Source organism: Betta splendens, chromosome 6, assembly GCF_900634795.4.
Source record: "Betta splendens chromosome 6, fBetSpl5.4, whole genome shotgun sequence".
NCBI classification, from domain to species: domain Eukaryota; kingdom Metazoa; phylum Chordata; class Actinopteri; order Anabantiformes; family Osphronemidae; genus Betta; species Betta splendens.
The window spans coordinates 14,308,643-14,333,543 of record NC_040886.2 but is presented as its reverse complement, the minus strand read 5'-3'; the positions used below and the strand labels follow the sequence as shown (position 1 = coordinate 14,333,543).

General features: G+C 47.3%; 1 protein-coding gene across 2 annotated transcripts in view; it reads right to left on the bottom strand.

Annotated features, from left to right (window-relative positions):
• Window positions 1-24,901, bottom strand: part of pde3a (phosphodiesterase 3A, cGMP-inhibited) — a 47,462-nt gene that overhangs the window by 15,500 nt on the left and 7,061 nt on the right. For both annotated transcript variants that reach the window (XM_041071328.2, XM_029154791.3), the window contains exons 2-3: window positions 6,723-6,773; window positions 284-544 (exon numbers count right to left, since the gene is read on the bottom strand). In XM_041071328.2, the coding sequence (XP_040927262.1) occupies window positions 284-544; window positions 6,723-6,773 (312 nt within the window). The remainder of the gene's footprint in view (window positions 1-283; window positions 545-6,722; window positions 6,774-24,901) is intronic.

Genomic DNA, 24,901 nt, shown 5'->3' with positions numbered 1-24,901 from the left:
CACACTCCCTTATATTTGATGCTAAACACTGTGAGAGCAGGGAGCGCTCGTTAGCTGGAACACGGGCTAAAAGATTAACATGTGTGCTTTATAAATCATTTGGCCTTAATAGGGTGGGCCGCATTTTTATTTAAGCATTAGTTCACAGTTTTCCAAATGAAAAGTTTTTTGTCGTTGACTATGTTTGAACAATCCTGACTTCTGATATTGAGGTGGAAAATACAGTAGTTATTTCCTACAACATGTGCAAATCATGACACCGGGTTTGTATTTTGTCCCTCACCTTGTGGATCGACGTCTTCTCCCCTTTTTCGGGTCCCTCCTCCGAGTCGGAGCAGGTGTAGGCATCGCTGAGGTTGAGCGGGGGAGCAGGGCGCGGCCGGTGCAGCGGCTGGAAGGTGAGCTGTGTGGTGAGCAGGTTGCTGACGGCCCGCAGCGAGGTGCAGGTGTTGGGGGGCAAAGAGGGGTCGGCCAGCAGATCCGTGATGAGTCCGTGGGCCTCTCCCATCACCGCTATGTCCACCATCACCGTGGTACCCGACGACTGCCAGGCGCAGGGAGACGGAGGAACAAATGAGACATCAGTGCCGCTGAAGCTGATGTGAGCTGATCTAATTACTGGCTGCAGCTTCTTGGTGGCAGGTGTGAAGAGCAGGTGCATAAACTATGTCAGCGGCTCCCCAGTGAGAACATAATGTGGTTAACGGTGACATTGGTGTCCCTCGTGTTGTTTGCTCTACTGAACAGTCAAACAACACTCAAGCTTTAGGACAAAACCCATGGACACTTACTGTATAGTGTAGTTCTGATGTGTTTGCTACTTTAAAGACATCATATATTGTAACTTTTCTACTGGGCCTTAAACATGACACCAATCTACACATTTAACTGAACTACACAAACAACAAGTAACTACATTATTAGCGACTGGCTACATGAATTAGAAGTTTAACAGGATTCTTCTACACTGTAGCTTTCACCCCCACGAATGCAGCATCTTAAATCATCATAAACAATAAACATGAAATGCCTGCAATGACTTCATGCATGCGGAGCTGCCCTGTTGAAGCGTCTGAAACGGTGCTAAAGCCGTCACTATGCTATTTGCAAATCCATCCACCGGATGGAGCAGTGATTAGAAAGATTTTGTGCCGATCTGAATTTCAGCCAAAACCACAATTCCCAGAGCAACGTAGCAGAGATGATTGATTTGCTTTGCAAACGTTAATGCTTCATAATTCCAGTTTTATGTTTGTGCCCGCAGGTTACAAACCCGTAGCTGTGTTAATTTGTGCATCTGCTGCATGTACAGTACAGAATGTACAATGGATCCTAAGTACAGTATGTGAAGCGTTCCCTGATTCCAACAGACCTGGAATAATGTGGCTACTTATTCATCTGCACTGCTGTGCAGAACCTGATGCTTCACAAACGCACACGTTAGCACTGTCTCAGCAAGAATCTGACCTTTGACTTTGTGGCTCCTGACCTCTTAGGTGGCCAGCACTCATCACGTAGTTTTGAAGGCGCTAGTGTTGTGCGAGCCGGCCTTGTGTTCACATCCCAGCCGACCCTTAACTGCTGTGCAATTAAGACACAGGTCGAGCAGCTGAGGAGCCGCAACCAAACACAGGTCAATCTTGGCTGCGAGCTAATTCGTCTAATGAGCTCGTGAGCTGCTTTTTCCCCTGAAGAAGCATGCGTGAAAACCTCTCCTCCTGCTCCTAAAGCTCCAGCGTTCCGTTTTTCTATTCATACTGTAGCGCATCACGCACTGCGTTTTACACACAGAAGGCGTGTGTTCAGCAGGTTTGAGAGAATTCCTCCACATCTGGTGATCCACATGAAGCTGATGGTGAACGTTTTGATAAATCTGACATCAGCGCTTGGAAAAAGTTGATCTCTTTTACAGACAAGACACGGTCCCCTGGGACATCTGACGGAAGACTTCTGAACAGACCACTATTGTACTTTCCTCATCCGCTCCAAGCGCTCCATCTCCCCCCTCTCCTACACTCTGCTCTAATGCGTGCTGTGACGATAAGATGTAAACACCTGTCTCTCAGCTCATTTACAGGCTGATTTAGGAGTTTGCTAAAGAGGGGGTTAAAAGAGAATTTGGCTGCTGGCGAACATCTGGCTGGACAGAGACAGCAGCGGACCTCAGGGGGTCCCAGCATCTCCACACACACACATGACAAATTCATGTGAAACGTCTGCCCCTTGTTTTAACTCTGGAAAAGTCACACAACACACACAAGAATGACACAGGAATAAACAGTTACATTTGCACATTTAGTAGAACTACAACCCAACAACACAACACAGAAACACACTGAGCTCAAGTTTTGTGTCACTAAGCTGGACCCGCTCCCAAAATGGAGGCGTGGGGCCACGAAGGGGGAGAGAATAATGACTGTGTTACTGTAGGTGAACTTTGTAGTGGGAGAAGGACACTTAATGCCCAGAACCTGCGTGAAGAATCAAGCACGGTGCAAAGCTCCGGGTGCAGAGCAGCGAACGAGGCGCTAGCTTCATTAGCTTAGCATGGACGGGGAAACGTTTTACTACCAGCCGTGTGCAACGTGCTGCATTAGAAGGAATGCGTTGTTGTACATGAAGCACTCGTGTCCCGGGACTGAACTTTTCTAATGTTTGTGTCAGAGGGAGCTGGCGCTTCCTCTTCTTCCGTGAAACTGAAAACATCACAAAATGATCGGCAGACATCCTGTAACAAATCAAACTGCAAGTGACTTACATAATACTGTAGCATTATATAAGCACCACCCGCTCAAAGCAACAAGCCTCAGCGTCGACCTGAACGCGACAATCCGGGCAGAGGCCACGTGCGCATCCCAAAAAAAGTCCTTCTACCTCTTGATATTTTTCTGAATCAGGGCTGATTTCGTTACCTGGAACACGTCGTGATGTTGCAAACGTAACTGAACACTGATTAAAATCAATGTGCTTTAAAGTTACACTGACAGCGTTGCCGTGCGTGCCTCAAATGACTTCTGTTCCAAAGGGCTCCTCGCTGTATACACGCTCCTTTCACCACAGTCAGAGAAACACATCTGGGAACTGTCAACCCTCCACCACTGGCTCAGTCTCTGCTGCTGAGTCTCTGCAGAGGAAGGACTTCTGAGAAAGCACCCTTTGGAGATGGTTAACAACCCAGCACCTTGGACATTTGTGTGGAGAATTTATGGGGCAACTACAGTACTTTACATTTTAGGGAAAGGGGCTCTTTGATCGCTGCAACAACAGCTTCCTTGGTTTTAAAATGATTTATCGCTCCTCTGTTTTCAAGTGAGATTAATGAATCTGCATAAAGACAACACAGTCAGTGGCCACGATAGTTAGAAAACACACTAAAACCGTCTCAGACGATGTTACAAATGTTGAACTTGCCGATTTAACTTTCTGACTTTTCGACCTCTGTTACCGTGAAGGTGTTAAAGCAGTGGGTGGATGTTATGACAGCCTAGATGCTTCATGTTGCCCACAGGTAAATACTGTAGCATATTATTTGTGTTTCTACATGAAATACTGCCTCTAACAGGGGAAAACAGCTGAAGAGAACACAATCCACCTGGCGAAAACTCACAAAAGAAACCATTAGATATTATTTGTTTATCATTTATTTTTAGCTTAGAGACACGACAGCGGTATTTATTTTGATTTAATACTTCTCCAATAGATAACTTCAGACCGTGTGAACTCTTTCTGTCTGGCGGACATTTGACTCGTGTGTGACTGGTTCGTGTTCAGCAGTGAGGTTGCAGCGGCACGTTGCTTTTAAAAGGCCTTGTTTGACAGATGCCAGCTCTCGGCACACGCCCGCTAAAGCTCCTAATCTGGCCAGCGAGCCGGCACCGCTGGTCATGAAATGGCCACCGATGTGCGCGATACCGACCCTCAGCTTTTGTTGACATGCTCCATTTGACAGAAACAGCTACAAGCGTCAATAAACACTGTCTGCGGCCGCCAAGCAGGCCGATTCACACGCGGAAGCCTTCCTCAACATTGTGCTATAACATTTTTCTATGTATAACAGCCGCGTACGTGATCAATGTGCTTAATTGCCTCTGTTAGCACTGTTTGGAACGGCACTTCAATAGACGTGCCACAGATTAACACCCGCTCAGCGTTTCGTGTAAACCAAAGTGAGGGCCAGTCAAAACAAAGCAGCCATCACTCCTGAAGAATTAAAAGCTGTTTGTCCACACACGCTCCCGGACTCCAGGCCACACTGAGCTACGCTGGAACTGGAGCTGCGCTGAGCTGGTGCACGGAGGTAATAATGGTACATTATTCCGTTAAAACATCTATAGAGGGATGTGTTTGCATGAGAGGAACATTTTTCACGTCAAACGTCATTTACTTTGACATCTGCAACAACATGAGCAGATGGAAATATGGCTGTTGGTGTTCCTCCACATGTTTTTGCCAGTAACAGATGAAGTCCATTTAGTGCAACAAACAAAACCCGAGTTCTTGTGTCTAATAATGATAACTAATGGATACGGAGACAGAGAGGTCACATATTTGCAATATTTTGGGAAATTCTCTGAGACGCTCTGCTACTTGCACCTTTAACCCTTTGTTTGTCTTATCTAAACATCGAGTCCTCTCAGCCTCTGGTAAAACTCCAGGGATACAGCATGTGGGCTTCTTAAAATCAACGGTGAGAATATAATTCGCTTAGCAAATGTATTTTAATAATGTAAGCAATTCTGGCTTTTCATAAAGCACAGACACACACACTCTGTAGTGCTTATTTTGCAATTAACTCCACACACACACACACCTTCACACTGTGAGAAATACAGGGATGTGCTGAGCAAGAAGCTGGGTTGTATATTAAAAAAATACTCTAGTGTGTCCATTACTTTGTTTTAGGCTGATTTAATTTAGGCCGGGCTCTCAGCACGTTGGAAAAAATGATTATTATGCAGTTTTCTATTTAACTGGTAGTGCAGTTAGTGCAATGGCCCTGATTGTGTCTGTCCAGATGGATTAGTTGGATAGTTGAATTAGCCTGAGATGGTGATGCTCGCTGAACTGAGCAATGATACGGAGCAAATCACAGCCGTAACACTGCAGTGAGGTTTCCCTGCTGGAGGTCCTACAGCCAGAACTGAGCCCGGCAGCACAACACTTCCCCAAGCGATCCTCACCCCCACCGCAACCCAGCCCCCCTCACAAGCCTTCATCAGCTAAAACCCAAACCGTGTTGATCCAGGCCATGGCTGCAGTCAGGATACAATTACACCCTGTTACATATTTTATTACAGGGGGAAGCGTCGGGGGATGCAGTTGTTCAAAACACAACAAAAGGAACACTAATAGCTGCCTCGCTAAAGATTTAGTAGGAAAAGCCGTTTCATCCCCAAAGACAAATATATTGTTCCTTTCCTGTTTTCCAGGGTGTTTGATTTCAACAATGAGGACAAATAAGTTGGAAAGATCGGACATACAGCAGAGAGACAGATGCACTGTGGTAAAAGACATGTCTGTGGTAAAACATGCACTTAAAGGGTTAACAGTGAATGACGCACATAATGCACAGGCTGTTTCTGTATCATTTATTTCCTACGCAATGGTAAGAAGTACATAAGAACCTTTACGGTAATTACATCTAAATGTTCTTATGTTTTTAGTCCATTAGTCCCCTCATACAGTAGGAATGCATTGTTAATGCACCTCACGTGCGTCAAGATGGGAACAACTACTGTTAAAAGACGGTTTAACTCAACTCCCAAACTTGCTGATTAATAAACACTAACCTCAAGTGATCTGAGAAATCTCTTACATGTCTACGCACACTCTTTTCTGTGATGCAGAAAAACAGACGCAGGATCTGCGGCTGCAAACACTCCAAAACCAACTTGTTTTCAAGTCTAAGGCAAATATTTAAATAGCTCCTTCCACGCATAACTTCACTGTCAATTCCTAAGCTAAAATATCCACTGCGAGCGTTGGACGAGAGCGGAAAACAACCTAAAAGTGCTCTGATCACCCAGTTCAACAGTGAAGCGGCAGCACCCCGACTGACCAAGCGCCTGGTCCAGCAGCAACGGGCCAAAGCAAAGCAGCCACAAGGTGGCGAGAGATGCCAACACAAGCTCCACGTCGGCCCCAGGATCCACTGACCGCTGCACTGCACCCAGACGGGCCTGGAAAAGACCAAACTCACCACGGAGTTCTAATGGCAGCTTAGGGAACGCATCAATCAAGAAATATATGCTTTGCCTACAAACCCCAAATAGCAAACTCATTCGATCCTGGGACAATATTTCATGCAGGAGGGCTAAATAAGGGGAAAAGATGAAACAAAGATGTTTAACGGCGGATATTTCGATTTTAAGCCCATCCTGCACTGCAGCTATGATTAATATCGGTGGAACATCTAGTTTTCGCCTCAACCACAACCGCAGTCTCCTGCAGCAGCTGCTTTTTAGGCAACCCGTCTGATAGAACGTGCATCACAGGGCGCACGCGCACGCGTGTGGCGAGTGTTCAGGCGTCCTGGCCTCACACTCACACACACTTTGACCCCCGGAGGTCAGAAAGGCAGGAGCTGGTGCCGTTCCACAGCCTGGAGCAGCCCCGTTAGTGCTGACGTTTAGCATTCTGTGCCAATATGAAGGTGTGAAGTGACAGATGAGGGAGCCGCCTGCGTTCTGATGGGACCCGTTTACACTGAGTGTGCCGTTCACCTGTGATCCTCGAGACGCCCGCTTGTGGTCCCAGTCTGAGCGAGGGAGCATCTGTGGGAAGACAGAAAACACGTTCAGGCTGCAGTCCTGCACCGGACACTCAACAGGACACTCATAAAGGCAGGAAAGAGTTTCCACTTTCCATTAAGCACAGACGTCTAATACAGCTCCACAGTCGGGTTTGAGTTCACTGTAGCTCCTATGCACCCACTAAAGGGCTGCCATCTAATTACACCCACTGTGTCCTCCCACGGGGCCCATAAACCTGTTTTTCACTTTCTAGGGAGTCACCAAATGCACGAGTGCGGCTCTTGTCACCGATTTTGAGGAGCATATCGCAAGAGGGTCCAGTCGACATGAAGCCCCCCCCCCACGCCTCAGTGGGGGCTGAGGCATTAGAGCCAAATTGATAATTCAGGTGTAATTTACTGCTAGAGGCCACAGAGTTGTGTCACGCTGTGAGAACAAACATTAGGAAGGAGGAGTTGGTTTTAGTCCATGACCAAGGAGAGGTTTGTTCAGAACAACACAACAGTGCCGTTACAGGTAATGTCGCCTCACTATCGCGTGGATCTGTCTGTAAAAAGGCAGATACTGTATAATTCATTCATTTTTCACCATGCATTGTTCATATGTTTGCTTCTCGCGAGGCCCGACCCTGCAGATACCTTCAGTTCTTCTTGTTATACAGTAGTTCATCAGATCCTAATGCTATGCTACGATGCTAATGAGAGAAAACAAGGCTTGAAATTAAATTGGGAAAAACGTCAAGCGATGACTTCAATGCCCGGTTACTGGTCTTACTGGTCTGATCACCCAATGCACGTCATGCTATTTACCGTAGCTGCATCGTCTGGTTGCGACTGGTCAAGGCTCTGAGACAATGGTCTGCTGCTCCACAAAACCTGGAACTGCACACAACAACCTTCATTCCTTCAAGTGCATTGGCTTCTCATTGTTTGACATTTAGGAAGCTGCAGAACAATGTACAGTAGCGCGGGATTGTTGCCCTTCACCAACAAATATCTTCAGGAGCCGGGATTGTAAGATGATAAGCAGGACAAAGCCCCTTTAAAACACACATGTACATGCAGTTAATGGAAGCAGTGGCCGGTGGGAGAGGGACTGGGAGTCTTCCTCTCTACTTCCCTGACAGGCTCCTGCCTTTAAAGTAAAGGGAGCTGGCAGCTCACTAGGCTGCAGCAGAGCCCTGCTCCATTAGAGGCTCGTGGAATCAGTAAGACTCTCCAGGCGCACACGCATAAACAGCCCTTCGTTCTTACAGTCTTATGTAAGCCCATGTTTCATCTCCCTGCTCTCAGAGACAGACCCAGACTACACAGAAGTCTACTTGTTCCCATTTGATGTGCCAAAACAACAGAAAAAACGCATCAAACCAAAGCTGAGGGTGACGTTTGAGCAGCGCCCATAGCTTCCTGCACGGAGCCGCTCACAGGCCACAGTGGAAGCTTGGACGTCCTCATCCCGGCCCCAGAAATCCCACCAACAAACACATGTGGATGCGTCCGACTTCCACCAAACACGCGATGTTTACAATGTTTTTCAATGTTGGGTCACGAGCCAAAGCTTCTAAAGCGTCAGACACTTGAAAACCGGTCACACACACATCATATGTAACAAAACTCTGACGACTAAAGTCAAAACGAGCAGATCTAAACACCTCACAGGCCAGAATACACACGAAGTGCAGATACAAGACCAAATATGTTTTTATTGTAACAAACATGATAAAAAAGTGTTTGTTCACGCTTTATTGCCTCGTTTGGCTTCAGGAGGACAAAGAGGAGAGATATAAGATCATATTTAAAACATATGACAGCACACTGCCAATATTATGTCTGAAGTGGTAAAACCACAGATGAGTGATTTCTTAGATATCTCCTGGTTTTTCATGGACGCCCTCCAGGCAGCATAACACAGCTGAAGCAGTAAAATTTCCAAATGGATTTGTTTTTGTCCTTAAGCTCCAGAGCACCTACTGGGAAAAATAACAACTTTGCAGAAGTTATGCCCTTTGTTTCACCCTCTGCTAGATTCATTATGCTGCCCTGTAACTCAGAATAAGCCGCGTCCAGCAGTGGCTTTCCGTCATTTGGAGCAATACTCGTGATTTATGAACGACTAAAACCAGGCCTCCGGAGAAAGAAAATGCCTCGTGTCTTTGAAAATGGGAGTCCGTCTTTCAGCCATGGCACTATAAGCCACCAGGGTAACATGACACACTCAATTAGACAGTTTTATGACTTTCTTCACCATTGTGAATGCGTTCTGGAGATTTACTGCACTTTCACGGTCCAGAGTTGCACTGGCAAGAAACAAACAAGAGAAAAATGTTTGCAGCCACGCGTATCTACAGTATGAGGTGACGTCTGCCAGTCACAGCCTGCGGAGGGCGCGCTCCATCACACCGTCTGCTCGCTCCTCCGCTTTCAGGCACCCTCAATCAAAGGACGGGGCTTTCACGTGAGACGTGCAACAAGATATGAGGTCTGGGTATTTATTTTCCTCTCAAACACAAACATGTGACTTTCAGCCAAGTTGCTCCACCATCTACGCACGGCGCCGAGGCCGCCGTCCAAGCCGGGTTCTGGAGACCTCGCCGCTCTAATTTGCGTCGAGCTGCTTGTTTAGAGATGGCTGCTCGTTTTCTGCGTGCGCAGCAACTGGCGCGAGTGGAAACGTGCTTGTTGTGGTCGCCGCTTAAAAGATTTACGCGGAAGGAATACGACGCAGACGTCTTTGCAGAAGCTGCGTCCCAGTTCCTCTGCACAACCCGCAGACTGCCAGCAGTTGTGTTTGGCACCGCTTCCTACAGTATGAAGACAATGAGCTGCAGGCATCAGCAGTCACTGAGAAACTGTCCATTTGAACTAAATAATAGACAAATTAAACCTGATAAAGACTGAATGCTCCTCCATCAGCTGGTGAATGACTCAAATGACCTCTACAGTAAGTATAGGACTGCTGCAGCTGTTCACCAGGAACTTCCCTTTTTATAATAAGCTGAAAACTGTTGCAGAACGTTGTCAGGAACTCAACAACTCATCTCAAACTCTGCAGTGAGTTCCAGTAAATCTGTACGACGCCCGTCCAAATCCAGCCTGCTGAACACACAGGCATCAACGTAAATAGTGGAAAACAAACAGGCCGACGTCGAGCCGCTGGCCTGAGCAAAGCGAGCGCAGTCTCATGCCTCAAATTAGCAGAGTGGCAGCTAAGTGGAGCCCCGCTCTGCTGCGCCCTCGGCCTCGGCCTCGGACCGTGGGCCGCGGTGCTGCCGTGTAAACACCACGGTGTCGGAGCACAAATAAACAGCTGGAACACGCGGCTTGTTTGACTTGTTCCCGCCAATAAACGGCTGAGGACCACTTCCCGGTGGATGTGAGGTGGTGGGAGCAACGGGGCACGTCTTGAAATGAGCCCGACCTCCCGCCATCGATTTACTGCAGGTTGTTTGCCTAGATTTACAGAAAGGGCCCGGATGCGGCTCAGCGCTGGAGAAGCCGAGCAACGTTTCTTAATGATTCATTCATGATCAGCCCTTCATTCTTTCCCCTCCTCTGCCTCCCGCGTCCTATTTTGTCCCTCATTACTGGCTTCATGTGAACGCAGCTGATGTGTGTCTACTTGGATCTTCAGTAGCTGCGTTAGCTTGTTAGCGCTCTACATTCTCTGGGACCCAGATTCAGTGTCCATTGAAGATGGAGTTAGAAGAAGTGCAGACTAGAAATATTCTGGTTACAGAAGAGGGAAGGCGAAAAGGAGAGAGTGCTGATCTTTCAGTACGGTTGGGTTAATTAAGGTGCTATTGAAGAAGCAGATCCGTCTGTGGGATTTCCAATCAGCTTGACCCAGGGGTTTTATGCACCACTTCTCTGTCCAATTAAGCTCACTGTGCTCTCGCTTACAGTAAAGTCTGCAAAGTCATGAATTCACACATACGCCCGTATGCAAACGTGCACGTACACATGCGCTCAGGCTCACATCCACCGCCTCAAGGTCTCGGAGTGTTTTCCAACTTATTCCCCCTTTGTTCTTTAATCACTGCTCTCTGTCAAAGATCCTCTGACGTCTGCGGCGCTTGACTCAGACATCCCTGCACTCACTTTCACTTTAGCTCAGGAAAGGAAAGTAGGTCAGCTTCCACTGAGTCTCTGTGTGGAGGCTGCGAGGACTCCGTCAAGGTGCTCGAGCTGCCTTCGCTGCGGCGCCGACACACCATGAGAGTCCATATTGCTGAGGTGACGAAGGTGTACTCTTGCTTTGCACCTCCAGATGGAGGCATTCTCATAATTAGTGCCAGGACATTAAGTCAGTCTAAAAATCCTGAGATATCAATTCTCTCGGTCTCATTCAATTACTGTGACACTATTGTTTTCCTTAAAAGGGTTTTTCATAAACCCGAGATAATTGGACACCAGAAAACAATAATATTAGAAAAAGCTGTTAAAGCAGAGAATGAACCGGGGCGTGTGTAGTAGAACTGCAGACCCAGAAGGTGGAAAGCGTCTCACTCTCCATCCATTTGACTCCACGAGCCGCTCCCCACATCCCCCTCGGTCACATCCACGTCGAGCCCATAAATCGCCGGCCGCCTGTCTGCCAGCTGACGGCGGAGCAGGGAGAGGCCTTTCTATTCATGCTGGCTAATGTTTTACAGGTTTTACCGTGGGGGTCATTCATCGTGGCTCATTTGCGTCACTGCCGGAGGGAAGGAACCGTTGGGGTGGGCTGCCGGAGCGGGGGGGCGGGGGCGAGGAATGAGGACTACAGGCGCATGTTAACATGTGCACACCTAAAAGCTGCTGGGTGTCCACACCCTCTCACATTCCGTCTCACGCAGCTGCCTACAAACCACACACAGGCTTAAAAAGAATTGCGTGTGTAATAAAAACGCTCACTGGAACACGGCTTCTGTTTACCGCTCTTCACACGCTCCCGCTCGCACTCGTCTTATTCTGAAGTGCGACTAATGGGACTTATCTCCTTTATGTTTCCTGCGAGACCCTGATCCTAGAAGAAAGCCAGCGTACGAGTCTGCACCACAAAGATGCCACGACCCAGAGGAAACCTCAGTGGGTCTACTCCAATTATCTGACCTCGAAAGCCGTCACACACGGTGATATGAAGTGGAAAGAGCTCCTCAGCGCGAGCACAAAGTCTAAAATCACACGTGCATGTTTTAAAAACATGCCTCTTTCTCGCCGCTGAGCTCTGGGCAGGTCTCTCTTAAGCAGTTGGGTTCCCAGCTCCACACTAGGTGAAAAAGAGGGGTTGGCGGCGCAGACCTGGCAACCCACCTTAAAACAGCATGCCAGAGCTGTTAGCGTATAATGGTCCAGTCAGGATCACCGCTGGGACCTGGAGCGCGGGGAGGGGAACACACTACTCACTTGTTTGTTTGCTTTACAAGTCTATACTCTGTTAACTTTGCAAGGTGCCAGTGGACTTTGTGGTTAAAGTCACAGTCGATCTAAAACTGTGTACAAGGCACCAACAATAGTCACACATCTCATCAGGTTACAGCCGTTACTTTTACCTTTTTATTTGGTGACTGATGCATTTCTTGCACCTGTTTGTTGATTGGCTCATTATCTACATGAGGAGCAGGACACCAGAAAATATACTGTATCGCAGCCTTAATTACAAAATCATGTGATGAGACCATCTGTGCTGTTTATACTGCATCACATGCTTTATAGTTCATTATAAAAGGCCAGAGGAATAGGAATGTAGGTGTTTTAAAAGGAACAAGCCACATTTTCCCCCCTTATTCTGCTTAAAGTTTTAGGCCATGAAATATGGGCAGATTTGTGCTAGTTTGGTACCAAGTGTGGGTCTCAGACAACAGGGTTGGGTGCTACACTTCCACTATAAAATGGTTTTATGAAGCCATAAGTCTGACTGGGACAGGAGGCAATATTTCTTTTGACGAGGCGACGTCAAGAGAGTTAATAAACAGTAGAATAACAAAAGCATTCGTGGACGTGAGATCTGAGGCGAATGCACTCAATGTTCGCATCTTGTTCACTTTGGCATGTGAAAAATCAGATTTAAATTTTTAATACTGGTTCTGAGTATTCAACTAAAGCGCAGCTTCAAATATAGCTGCATGGGGAATGAGAGCGCGTGGTCGAGTCGGGGACTTGGTGCGTGCACGCTGCCTCCTGTGCATACATTATTTCATCTTTTATTCACAGGCCTGACTCAGCAAGGTCCGCGCTCCGCGGCGTGTCAGCGCTCATCAGAGAGGAGCACACGCACGCACACGCGCTCACAGAGAACATTTACAACCCCATCAAGGATCCCACAGGACTCCAGTAAGCAAACAGACAGTCACGGCCCACTCAAGCATATTAAGTGTCCCATACAATGTGTAAATTGATCAATAAACATGACTGTACAGTTAGTACAGGGTCCGTGCATGTGTGGGTGCTCTTTTCTTGCAGGTGGAGGGACTACATCTCCTAGCGGAGGCTCACGTCAGCCCCGCGGGCAAGTTTTCCACCATTAGCTTGTAAAATGCTTGCTTTGTCAGTGAAACTCCCAGAGGGCTGCAGTTCCCCACGCAGAAGGAATGCATGGATCTGCAGGCACCGCGAGGGTCCAGCGGAACCCGAGCGAGCCTTCCCTGACACACTGTGGTGGGCGCCTGCCTATGAGGAGGGCGCAGAGCCATTAACGGACAGCCGCCGCGCCCGGAGCTACTCGGGAAACTGGGTTTAAAACAAACAGGACCATGTCGACTGCCGCCTGGGGAAACGGGCTGCACAAAGCAATGCTGAGGTTCAGTGAGGCTTCGCAATCCTCCATTCTCTGTCACAGCTCCCTGCTCTGTTCACTACATACAGTAGGGAGAGAAATACAAAAAAAAAAAAAAAAACACTGAGTACTGCAGCAGATCTGCCTTTGAAAAGACATATTGTATAGTTTTACAATCTAAACTGTCTGAGAATATGTGTGTTTATGGATTAAATATTTTATTTTTAATATGGAAATATTCAAGTAAATGGCCTAGTATGTACAGTATGCAGTAGTTAATGGTCTGAGTATCCGTGCAGAGGTTTATAGTATTTCCCTACTTCCCTACTAGTATTTGATTGTAAACGGTTGTGTTTTCATCTGTGCATACAGATGTTCAGCATTAAGGTCGACCACAAGCCAGAGGAGCACTGTTGAAAAAGGGCTGTTAGTCTGCTGTTTAAACACGGAAGGAATCCGAGTAAAAAGTACACAAACATTTGTCTCTTTTTTTTTCACACTCAACATCCCTGAGCAAAAGCTCTCCTTGAAGGAACACTTTGCTCCTGAAGCCGCCGGTTCCGCCCACACGGTCCCATGAACGGCTACTTGTGTTTACCTGGACACGTGACCCAAGTCACGGCTCGAGCGCTGACGTCGGCCCGCATTCCTCACATTCGTCCGCCTCAGTTCTCACTGATAGCGCCTCAGATGCTGCAGAGCACACGGAGCAGAGATCTGCTTATAAAAGCAGCAATCCTTCTCTTTTCCTAATAAAACAAATACAACTGTGTGTTTGCCATCTCTTTTGAGAGGCAGGTTTGTTAGAGGCTCCTACTGCCTGAAATAGTCTCCTTGTTCCTCTTTGAACACAGATCCCATAAATAACTGTAAACCTGCTGTCAGGAGACGGACACGAACGTGCATTAATAAGTTTGTTTTAAAGTACGGTACATTTCATTTGGCACTTTTACAGGTTGTCAGGTGTCAAATGAATGTGTTTAGAGGAAGACAGTAGCAGGAATAATGCTATGCTTACAGCATTATGCATGTATGATAATGTACAGATACTATAAATTATCTGCACGATGCTGAAAGCTTTTAATCTGGATAATGTGGAGGAGATTAGATCAGACCAGATCAGTCCAAACTGTTGATGCTGAAAGTACAGTATTACAGACACAATCTATGCTCAAGTTCGACTCTGATTCAGTGCAAATGGCACGAGAAGTCAGAGAGAGCAAATTGTTGATAAGCTTATATGCATCCAGTTAATCAACTGTGAGTCAGTTCCTCTCTTTTCTGGCTTGTTTTTCTTCCTGACCAAATTGTGGCTTCGAACGTTCTGCAGCAGGAAGCAGAGAAAGTTTAAGACAACACAGCTCCATCAGGGCTTCTGAATTCTCCGTTTGCCCCAAACAGTCCACGGTGCAGCACAGCTGAGGAAACAATTTGCTGAGACCTTTGGCTTCCACATTCTGCTCCCCACGCCATGCTCCACAGACCCTGCAGAACAGAAGCCTCGCCTCGCTCCCGTCTGAGGAGGAGAGCGCGTTTAGCCCCGCTCGCTCACCGCACCGCTCCAATCCTCACATCATCGTCTAATTGGTCAATCAGCAACGGTGGCAGCATAATTAATCAAACAATGGAAAGACAGATCAAGAGATTGCGTCCAGCAGAGGTTCACGTCCAGTACGGGTCCTCCACAGTGTGTAACCAGCCTATAGGTTGTGCGACTTCTCAGCCGTAATTGCTGTAATTGCACTTTCCGTAGACCGTGTAAAATCAGAGACAAATAACGTCTGCTCAAACTCTGCATAAATGAGGAAGATCGGCCAAGGTTGTTTTCACGATCCTGGCTCAAGAGTCGTCCAATTGGAAAGGATAATCCAGTATAATGGAAGTAGTTCAATTAATTATGGAGGTGGACCAGAAGAGAGGTTTAATAAAACAGGGCCGTAAACAACTTCAACTGCACGCCTGATAAAGCTGCACTGTGTAAAGCTTGTAAATACAAAATGGCCACCCTAAAGTTTGAAATTTAGGCAAATGGTTGTGTTTTTCCATGTGAGAAATCTGCTCGTTTATCATCAGCACGTGTGCATTAATCTAATGGAAAACAGACGCCCAAACAAATTACTGCTCCCCATAGAAGCTGATAAGTACATCTGCACCCGACAGCCAGTGGGAGTAAAGGAGTGAGTGTCACGCTGAACCCAGGGGCGGGACAAGAGTCTCACCTCACCTCCACCTGAGCGTCCCAAACACCCTCTGTCAGTGATTACAGCGGTGCGGAGCTAATCACAGCCACAATAATGAGCCGTCGGGAGTTGGAAGCCAGTCGCTAAATGGCGCCTGTCGGGTCAGATGAGGTCGTTTTAGCAGAACGGTGCATTTTCCGTGTGTCGCTTCTCATTCCGGTCGTTCATACACGAGGTGCGTACTCGTAATGAGCCTGATCTATTCAGCTTAAACACTGGAGCGCTAGAACTTCCTCCATGTCCATATCCAGTATATGTAATTGTGAGGCAGCATCCTCCATGTTCACCAGCACTGACCATTCCCATCCACATGCTGCTGCACAGAGCTGCATCCTCTCACTGTGTGAATTCGGCTCTGACGCTCTCTTTGCCCTTGTCCTTGACTGGGTTCGATCCCTCTGCCGAGCTGGCGACGCTGCGCTAAACCGCGGCCAAACCCGTGGCGGCAGAACGGGCCCGGCTTTAGGCGGCTGCACCCTGGGCTCAGGTTTGACAGAGCGCCCGGGATCTCCGGCTGCACGCTAACACGCGCTAACGGCCGCGGCTGCGTCCGTGATTCAAGGCTGAGCTTTAAGTGTTCATGACTTTTTATTTTAATGTCTTTCTGCCAAACTACACAGGATCACACACACACCTACAGAAGAGCTCAACGGCCAACGAGCTGGGCTCTAATTGACTGGTTAATGAGGATGATGACCCAGTCGCGCCGATCAGCCGTAGATACAGGGTCTTCGTTAGCCACAAGTCACACTAATGAATGGATGAGCAACAGAGCTGATCAACGTGACAGAAAGGCATTAGTGGAGCACTCCAAGTTTTTCTGAAACAGCAATACCCCCGTCCTTAGCAGCGATACAGCACTTTCAATAGGGAAAGGAAATGGGTTGGAAATGGGCAGTGTAATGCTTTTAGCCCTGGGCTCCCTAAGCAATGACAACAGACGTAACACAGAGCCATTAACGGCTCTGCTGTGTGAGTGTTTGGCCGGACAGACAGACTGGCTGAGCAGCCAGAGATCGACACTGGCCTGATTATTGACATGGTTTTCATGCTTGGGAAAATCACTTGGTAAAAGACTGAATTTGGCTCTCGTGCGTAAAAATAGCTGTTGCAGACTTTTCATTTATGTGTTTGGTGCCCTTTGGAGATGGACGTCCACATTTATAATGTGATCCTTGTTACAAAACAAGGGATTATCCACGCTGTCATAGCCATTCAATTAGCCAAGTCATAACCGTACACAATACTTTCTTTCCAGAAGGACTTTTTAACTAAATCTGGACTTTGGTGCCAGGACAAAGGCACAGATGCAGAACGGAAGCAGGTTCCCTTTTATCCAAGCACGTACTCAAGCCACGGTGAAGAAAGAGCGAGGAAACGGCAAAACTGAAAAGAGGAAGAGCCTGTAGAAGAAAGAGGGGTCGTCCGTTCAGTGGAACTCAGCAGTGCGTGAGAAGCAGGAAGAAAGATGAATACATCTGGCGTGGAAATAAGAGAGGTGGCTTCACGGAGTCTGGAGATGAGAGGAAAGGAGAGCGAAAAGGAGAGGACACAGAGTAAATTGGGGGCTAATCATAAACGAGATGGAGCTGGGAGGCAAAAAAGAGACAGCGGATGACTAAAATAGGGGCAGATATTCAGAGTGAGACATAAAAGGATGAAGGATGAAATAAAAAAAGAAGAAGTGGAAGGCAAGAGAGCAAAGTCCAGTCCTCTAATCATAAGGGCACATTGTGAAACTATAGATTAGGGGGAGGTGATTTTAGCACAGGGAGTAATGTCTCCATCGGGAGCTGAAAAAAACACACACACACACACACACACACACACACACACACACACACACACACACACACACACACACACACACACACACACACACACACACACACACACACAGGACAAGACATGGGGAAAAAAGAGAAAAAAAAACGCACCTCCCCAAAGTGGGGAGCACTGTGTTACCATGGCAACAGCCCTGACGTCAGAGCAGGCATTATGTGATTACTCATAGAGTCTGTTGAGGAGCAGGCCAATAAAGCAGGGACCATTACTCACACACAGGGAGATGGCCAGAGCTCAGGTTGCACACATGCTCACACACACACACACACACACACACACACACACACACACACACACACACACACACACACACACACACACACACACACACACACACACACACACACACACACACACACACACACATTCGACTGTTCTAGGGGCGCCACGTTACAATCCAAATCTCACCCGCTGAGGTCGCTACAGTATTTTACTACCGCCTGATGACCCGGGGTGTAAAACCGGCAAATGTGCATGTTGACCTCAGTCGTGAGGAATGAGGCAATAACCTGAAGACTCATTGCTCAGCACTAAAACCTCAACGCGAGTGTCCCCTCTGTGACTGCAGACCACAAGTCTGACTCTCCATCCCGACAACCCCGAGTGCAAACACTACCTCATCAGCGCAGCCACAAGCTGGATATCACGGGCAGAATCTGCGTGCTCTGCATTCCACTCGCCCTGACCCACGTCTGACAAAAGTACATCAAACATGCATACTGACATGTGCACCATTGTGCGTCACAACACACACACACACACACACACACACACACACACACACACACACACACACACACACACACACACACACACACACACACACACACACACACACACACACACACAAGCACATTTCCTCTCACCATCTCCCACACATTCTCCACTGGGAGTTAAAACACTGTTAGGGCTGATAAGGATCCAGGCAAACAGTGTGGATAAACAGTCACTGTGGTAATTAAGAACCATGGGCATATCAGAGCACAGTATGCTGAGACCAACATTCATTAGTGAGGCCGGGTTCATTCCCACCACAAAGACCATGAGGTGAGTCCAGACAAGCTGGGAGAGTCACCAGAACGCAGCAGCACAAACCAGCTCCAATACATTTAGTTCATGTTTAAAATACGAACAAACTTCATGAAAGAGTCTGTTAAAGCTATAGTTTGTGGTTATTCACTTTCTTTATTTACTAATGAAATCATTTTCTCATGAGGGAACCAGTGCATTGCCGGCGCGGCTGACAAGCAACCAGTCATGAGCCACAGGGTCAGCGGTGACTTCCGGTTCCTCCCAAATGTCCCTTGACACGACAATAAACTCTGAACCCTTGATGCATTATATGCAGCGACTTCCCCCCCCTGGGGTTAATAATCAATTAGTATTCCTAACCTCTATTTAAAGTTCTGCTGCATTTACTTATAATTGTTTTGGCAATTATAACTAATGTTTTTAGGAAATGTTGGTACAGAAAGTTTAACTTAACTTAAATAGAAAAAGGTCTTTATTAGCATGAGCTTCTTTTAAAAGGTGAACAGGTTTAAATATTCAGTTGCAAACAGATACAAAGAAACAAATACATTATTAATCAGAGAAAAACTCTTTGAAGTATACACATCAAATACAAATACTCGTAGCTCCTGCTGTAATGATGATGAAGAGGCAGACTGTAACTACACACAGAGTGACTCCACTGCAGCTTGGTTCCTGTTCCTCTGCACCGTCTGTATTTTCAGCTGTCCATAACATGCATGACGCCAGTGCACTTATTGCATTTGGAACAAGTACTCTATGTCACTTCTCTGCCACAAAAGTGACTGAGCCCTGGCCAAAACCCGATACACTGTACTCTGCATCAGCGCTAACTCGGTTAGCGTGATACTGTATCTGAGGTGATCAGATTAGCCTTACAGTCTGACAGCTCTCCTCCTCTGCGCCCACGGAGCGTGTGAACATGTACATCACATGGCGAGAGCCACGACGGAGGTGCTCTGACACAACGCAGCCCCCGACGACATGCAGCCACAATACACCGACCAACGTGACCAGTACCACCACACCACCCACTCTGTCAGCCCACTGGGGAACACATCAGGCCAAAGCACTGACGAGGAGCCAAAGCAACAGCCAAAGCAACCCCTGCTACTGCAGCCTTGTTATTGTCTGCACTATGTCCACGCTAATGTCCAACACAGCATAGACATACATAGTGATTAATTAATTACAGATGCGTGGCCCCAAGCGCGGCCTGCCCCTTATTGCGCTTCCCAGAATCCTTTGCCCTCCCTCCTTGTCTCCTGCTTAAATCAGGGGGAAGACCTGCGCTCCAGAGAGTCATTTCAGCAGCCATTACAAGTGGGATTGGATTTTCCCGCAATAATAACTGGGCTGCTACCGATGATGGGACTCTAAGCGCCACTCCACCCGACTCTTTACCTTTTTCCTTTAGCAAATGTCAAACATTTTAGGGCCTGTGAGTGGAGGAGTGAGGCCCATTAGAATGCATTTAGTGTGTGAGACAGAGGAAAGGCTAATTTGCAGCCCGTGGGGTGTAGCTGCAGTATCTGCCCCCACTGTATCCAGGCTCTGTGGAGATTAATGACTGCAATGCTACCAAGCTACCAAAGGTCACCACTGTATCTGAAGGCAGCGTGTCTGTACATGCATCAGCTCCCCTAATGTTTTTCCCTTAACGCGACCCCTGGTTCCAGCTCCCTCCCAGCAGCTGACCGCCACATGTGAAAAGGCCCGCACAGGTCCAGTGAATCTGTCTAATGGGCTGCACAGATGCCACTTTCCTGGAACAATTCCTTCTGTGTGCGTGCGTGTCCCCGTCTCCCTCTCCACGCGAACGCTTCCCTCGGAGTGTTTCACCGCTGTCTGGAAACAATGAAAGGTGCTGGGTGAGAAGCGGTGAGGGGAGAAAACGCAGAAAAATGGTGGAAAAATGAGGAGGAGGGAGGGAGGGGAGCGCACGAGGAGGAGAGTTATGCTGCCGTCTGGACCAGCTTTGTTGAATGTAAGTAAAAAGGGAAGCACATAAACGAAAGTCAGGAGAAAAGAGAAGGACTGAAGGCAGATTATTGACTTAATGGCAGAATCAAGGTTTTCAGGTGCTTCAGAGATGCTGTTTGTGTAGTTTGGACGGGGCCTGGCAGCGCATGTGGCGTGATGATGGAAATCTTACACTCACTCAAAACAAGCTCGCTGACCTTTTCATCCAGCAGCCCCTGAATCAGTCTTAACATTCTGCCCGCGTGGAAATGAATGAGTGCCTATTACATCTGCGGCAGCATCACAGGTTCCAGTCGCCTTCGCGGCCGTGCGGCAGCGGGCGCGAGTGCCTTTCATCAATGTTTTCTGTGTGCGTTTCCTGCTACGTCCGGGCGCAGTCCTGCTGCCGAGCAACAACTCTGGCAGGAAAAGAGAAATCTTCAGGAGCATGTGATGCTGTTGGGTCGGATCTATGGTCACTGGGCCTCAGCAGAAGGAGCAGAACCACAAAGACCTGCCACTAAAGACAAACCACGGTCACAGTGAATCCAGTTACTCAATGATGTTCAATTTCATCTGCACTGACGGCTCAGGAATAATTAGCTGATCATAAACAGCGCGAGGAGTCTGCGACCTCAGGAGCCACTATTTTGATTTTGGGACAAAAGAAAAGTCTGAACCAACATCTGCCTGTAATAATTTAAGCTCAGACTCTTCCCTGAGGAAAGAGAGGACAACGCTGCCAAACTGAGGCTCACGTATCACAGCACACATCCACGCTTGCAATTAAGATCAATAGTCATTGATAATATAATTTTCCATACATGTGGGATATTTGGCGGATTTGTTTCAGAATATTGAAAGCGAGCGCCCAACTGTGGGTTGGCAGATAGTGAAGCTATGCAATTTTTCTGAAATAGAGAACTCCGCTGACCCTATTCTGGACACAGACACTTATTTACAACAAGTATTAATGCAAAAATATCAAAATGGATCAGAGTAATCACAGAAATATATCAGGTAAACTGATCGAAATGAGGTGTTTCTACACAGAAGAAGTCAAACTTGTGGTATTTATACACAAATCACAATAACGCTCAGGTTGCATGTTGGACTGTTGCTTCTACTCCCGTCTCCAAAGAACCAGTTGCTACAAGCTTTGAGAACCATCTGAACCTATTGAATCTGTACTTTGATTTAATCGACTGAAATTTGTGAAATGCCTGAGAATTTTCCCCTCATTACCGCAGATTACGTGGAAGATCGATTACACCACACATCATTAAGGGTGCTTCAGGTTTAGGGCTAAAATCAGATTAGATGAAATATTATCGTCCTGCACAAGGGACTGAGTCCACATTTACACAACAAACCAAAGAAGAGAAGAAAGGAAACATAAGAAAATCTGGGGATTAAAGCAGGATGAACTCTTTCGAGTTTTGAATTTCAATCCCCCGGCAGCTGTTAACTATTTACTGTATTTTACATTTTATTACATTTAAATTAAGCAATTTACACTACATCAATGTTGCATTTCTGCCTTTTTTACTGTACTGTAAGAACTCTCTTTGTTCATAGTGTAACTATGAGTGAACCCTTTCAACTACAGTACAACACATGAAGCCGCTTACACTGCACATATATGAAAACACTGATTATTAAAGCAAAGTGGCAAAGGATAAACGCAACAGGGAGCACATGGCCGCGGTTCCACCTGGAGCTGTGGGATCAACCCGATCTCTGTGAAAGCCCTCTAATACGCACCTGCCGCCTTCCAATAAAAGGTGCAAATAACAGAAGGATAAAGAGCGACTGTGGTACTTTAACATGTTTAATGAACTGACAGGGCAGAAAGAAGGGCCTTACGTAAGAGGCCTGAAAGAGACAAAGTGAAATGGCCTCTGGCTGCAGCACGGAGCCAGAGAGGAGCTGGACTCGGACGTGTCCATACATCCAGCTTACATAAGAGCAGATCTGCAGCTGACAGACGTCCAGAGGAAGCGGCTCGAGGCCTCGCTACCTCCTGAGAAGCCTTTCAGGATGCGCCACATATGACCCCATCGACCCACTAACACCCTCTCCTTAGTCACAACAAGCTGACGAGCACATCGGCTCACGACTGTGCGCATCCACGAACCTAAACGAGACCTGGCTGATCCCTGCATCATGTGTTTCTGTGGGTATTTTAATATTTGAATGAAAAATAGAGGCAGAATAATACGTGTGCACGAAGGGTGGGAGGTGTGTGTGTGTGTGTGTGTGTGTGTGTGTGTGTGTGTGTGTGTGTGTGTGTGTGTGTGTGTGTGTGTGTGTGTGTGCGTGCGCGCTCGCTCATGCAGGCTCATCTGTGCAACATCTGCTCAACCAGCCCAAGGCTCCTCGCCTCTTGAGAAGTGGGTCACGTTTCCCGATGACGTCAAAAGTCCTTCTGCCTCTCCAGTTTGTGGAGCTTTGCCAGAACCACCACATGCCATTCCTCATCCTTACAATGGAAACACTCTCTCCAAAGCCTTGATAAATCACCTGTCAAACCTCTCACAATTGTAAAATCCTAAAACTTAAGTGGCTCTGCCCATGGCAGTAAAAGAAACAAGGTAAGGGGCTGATTGTCCTCGAGAGCAAAACAGAGTCAACACACACATTGTCATTAAAAAGCAGCTCGTTTTCTGGCTGGACTCTGACGACCTGAAGGCAGATCAGAGGAGAAAAAGAAAGAAGTGAGGAGGTGTCGGCGACAGTGGGTATGGAGATTTAATATAAGCTGTCCAGCCCTGGAGGAGACCATGCGGAACTCAGCAATAGTATGAATGGAACAGCGGCTAATGGAAAACATTATGGAGCGAAAGTGTGGGGAGAGAAACCTGAAGCAGCCCAGGAACACGAGCATTAAAATAAGGCTTGCGTTCGCCTTTTCTAGTCCACAGCACGTTGTTGCGGGGCCCATTTTCAGTTTTCACCAACACAGCGCACATGCAGCGAGGCGCCTGCTGTTGGTGCCCGTCGCTCGTGAGCAGGTATAAACGGGCGCCACCCGTACGGTTCAGCAGCAACAAACCAGAGGGGCCTCCGCTGCAACGTGTGGGTGTGTATCGCCAGGTGGTTGCAGTGTAGAAGGTGGTAGTGGGGCAGGGGAGGGGTCAGCACTTTGTCAAACCTCTCGTGGAAAAAAAGGCTGAGGCCTCAGAAAAGGAGCTGCTGCTGCTCCATCGCCCGGTGCTGTAACACCTGAGCTACACCACAATAAAGGAAGGAGCAAATCAACTGAGACGTGTGCACAAAATGCACAAAAAAGGTTCCTCATATTCGACTGGACTCCCTGATTCAGACATATTCTCATCAACACTCATTGTTCACTTCATTAATAAAAACAACCTGGTTTCCTGGAGCTTTCTGTTGATTCAAGTGGAATAAAACATGCAACCGAAGTCGTACAGTATGAAAACGTCTCCATGCTGCTGAACTGAGCATCATCACCGGTGTTTGTTCAGCAGCCTTATGAAAATGCAGCACTATTATAATTGTGTACCATCATGCAAATTCAGCACAGAGCCACGGCTACACGTTGTGGTTCTAATATCTCGCTAATTGAAAGTGACTGTGTGAAAACAGCCCTTAACCCAAACCCTAAGACTCTCGCCCCCGTGAGGGGAGAAATAGGCCGACTGACAGACAGATGTACAGACTCAGGCCTTTTTTCCCCACGGCTGCATATTTAGAGAGTAAAACCCAGCATTGAGCGGGGAACAGCAGAGGCCTTGTTGGCTGCAGGGACAGACGGGCTCACGGCGAGCCAGCGAGGCAGCGGGCCGGGCCGATGGGGGGGGGGTCTCACCAGGCAGAGGTTACGACAACACGAACGCAGCTCCTGACATTTAGGGGCAGAGGATATTTTTCCAGCGTCCTCGACCGAGGTGGTGAAATCCCGACCCGCGATTCTCACATTCTGTCCGCGACCGTGACACTTTTATAGCAAACAGCAAATGTAACGGATGGAAAGGGAAAACATCAGGTATTTGGACTTTCATGTGCAGATTGCTTGTACTTCTGTCAGAGGAAAGTTTTATAATTTAGGTGTTTGTAATTTATTTCAGCATCTGAAACTTTGGAGTTGCTTTTTACTTCACAGAAGCATCTGTCCACTAGTGTTTGCATAGAAATCACACTGTAATATTTCAAAAAAAGGATTATAAAATACAAACCACTGCATCTGATTAAATGCTTTATAGCAGCTAATAAAATAAACTCAGCCGACACAAGATATACTGTACGCTTCTCACATCATTATAAACTACTAATAATTCCATCCCACGGTACAAT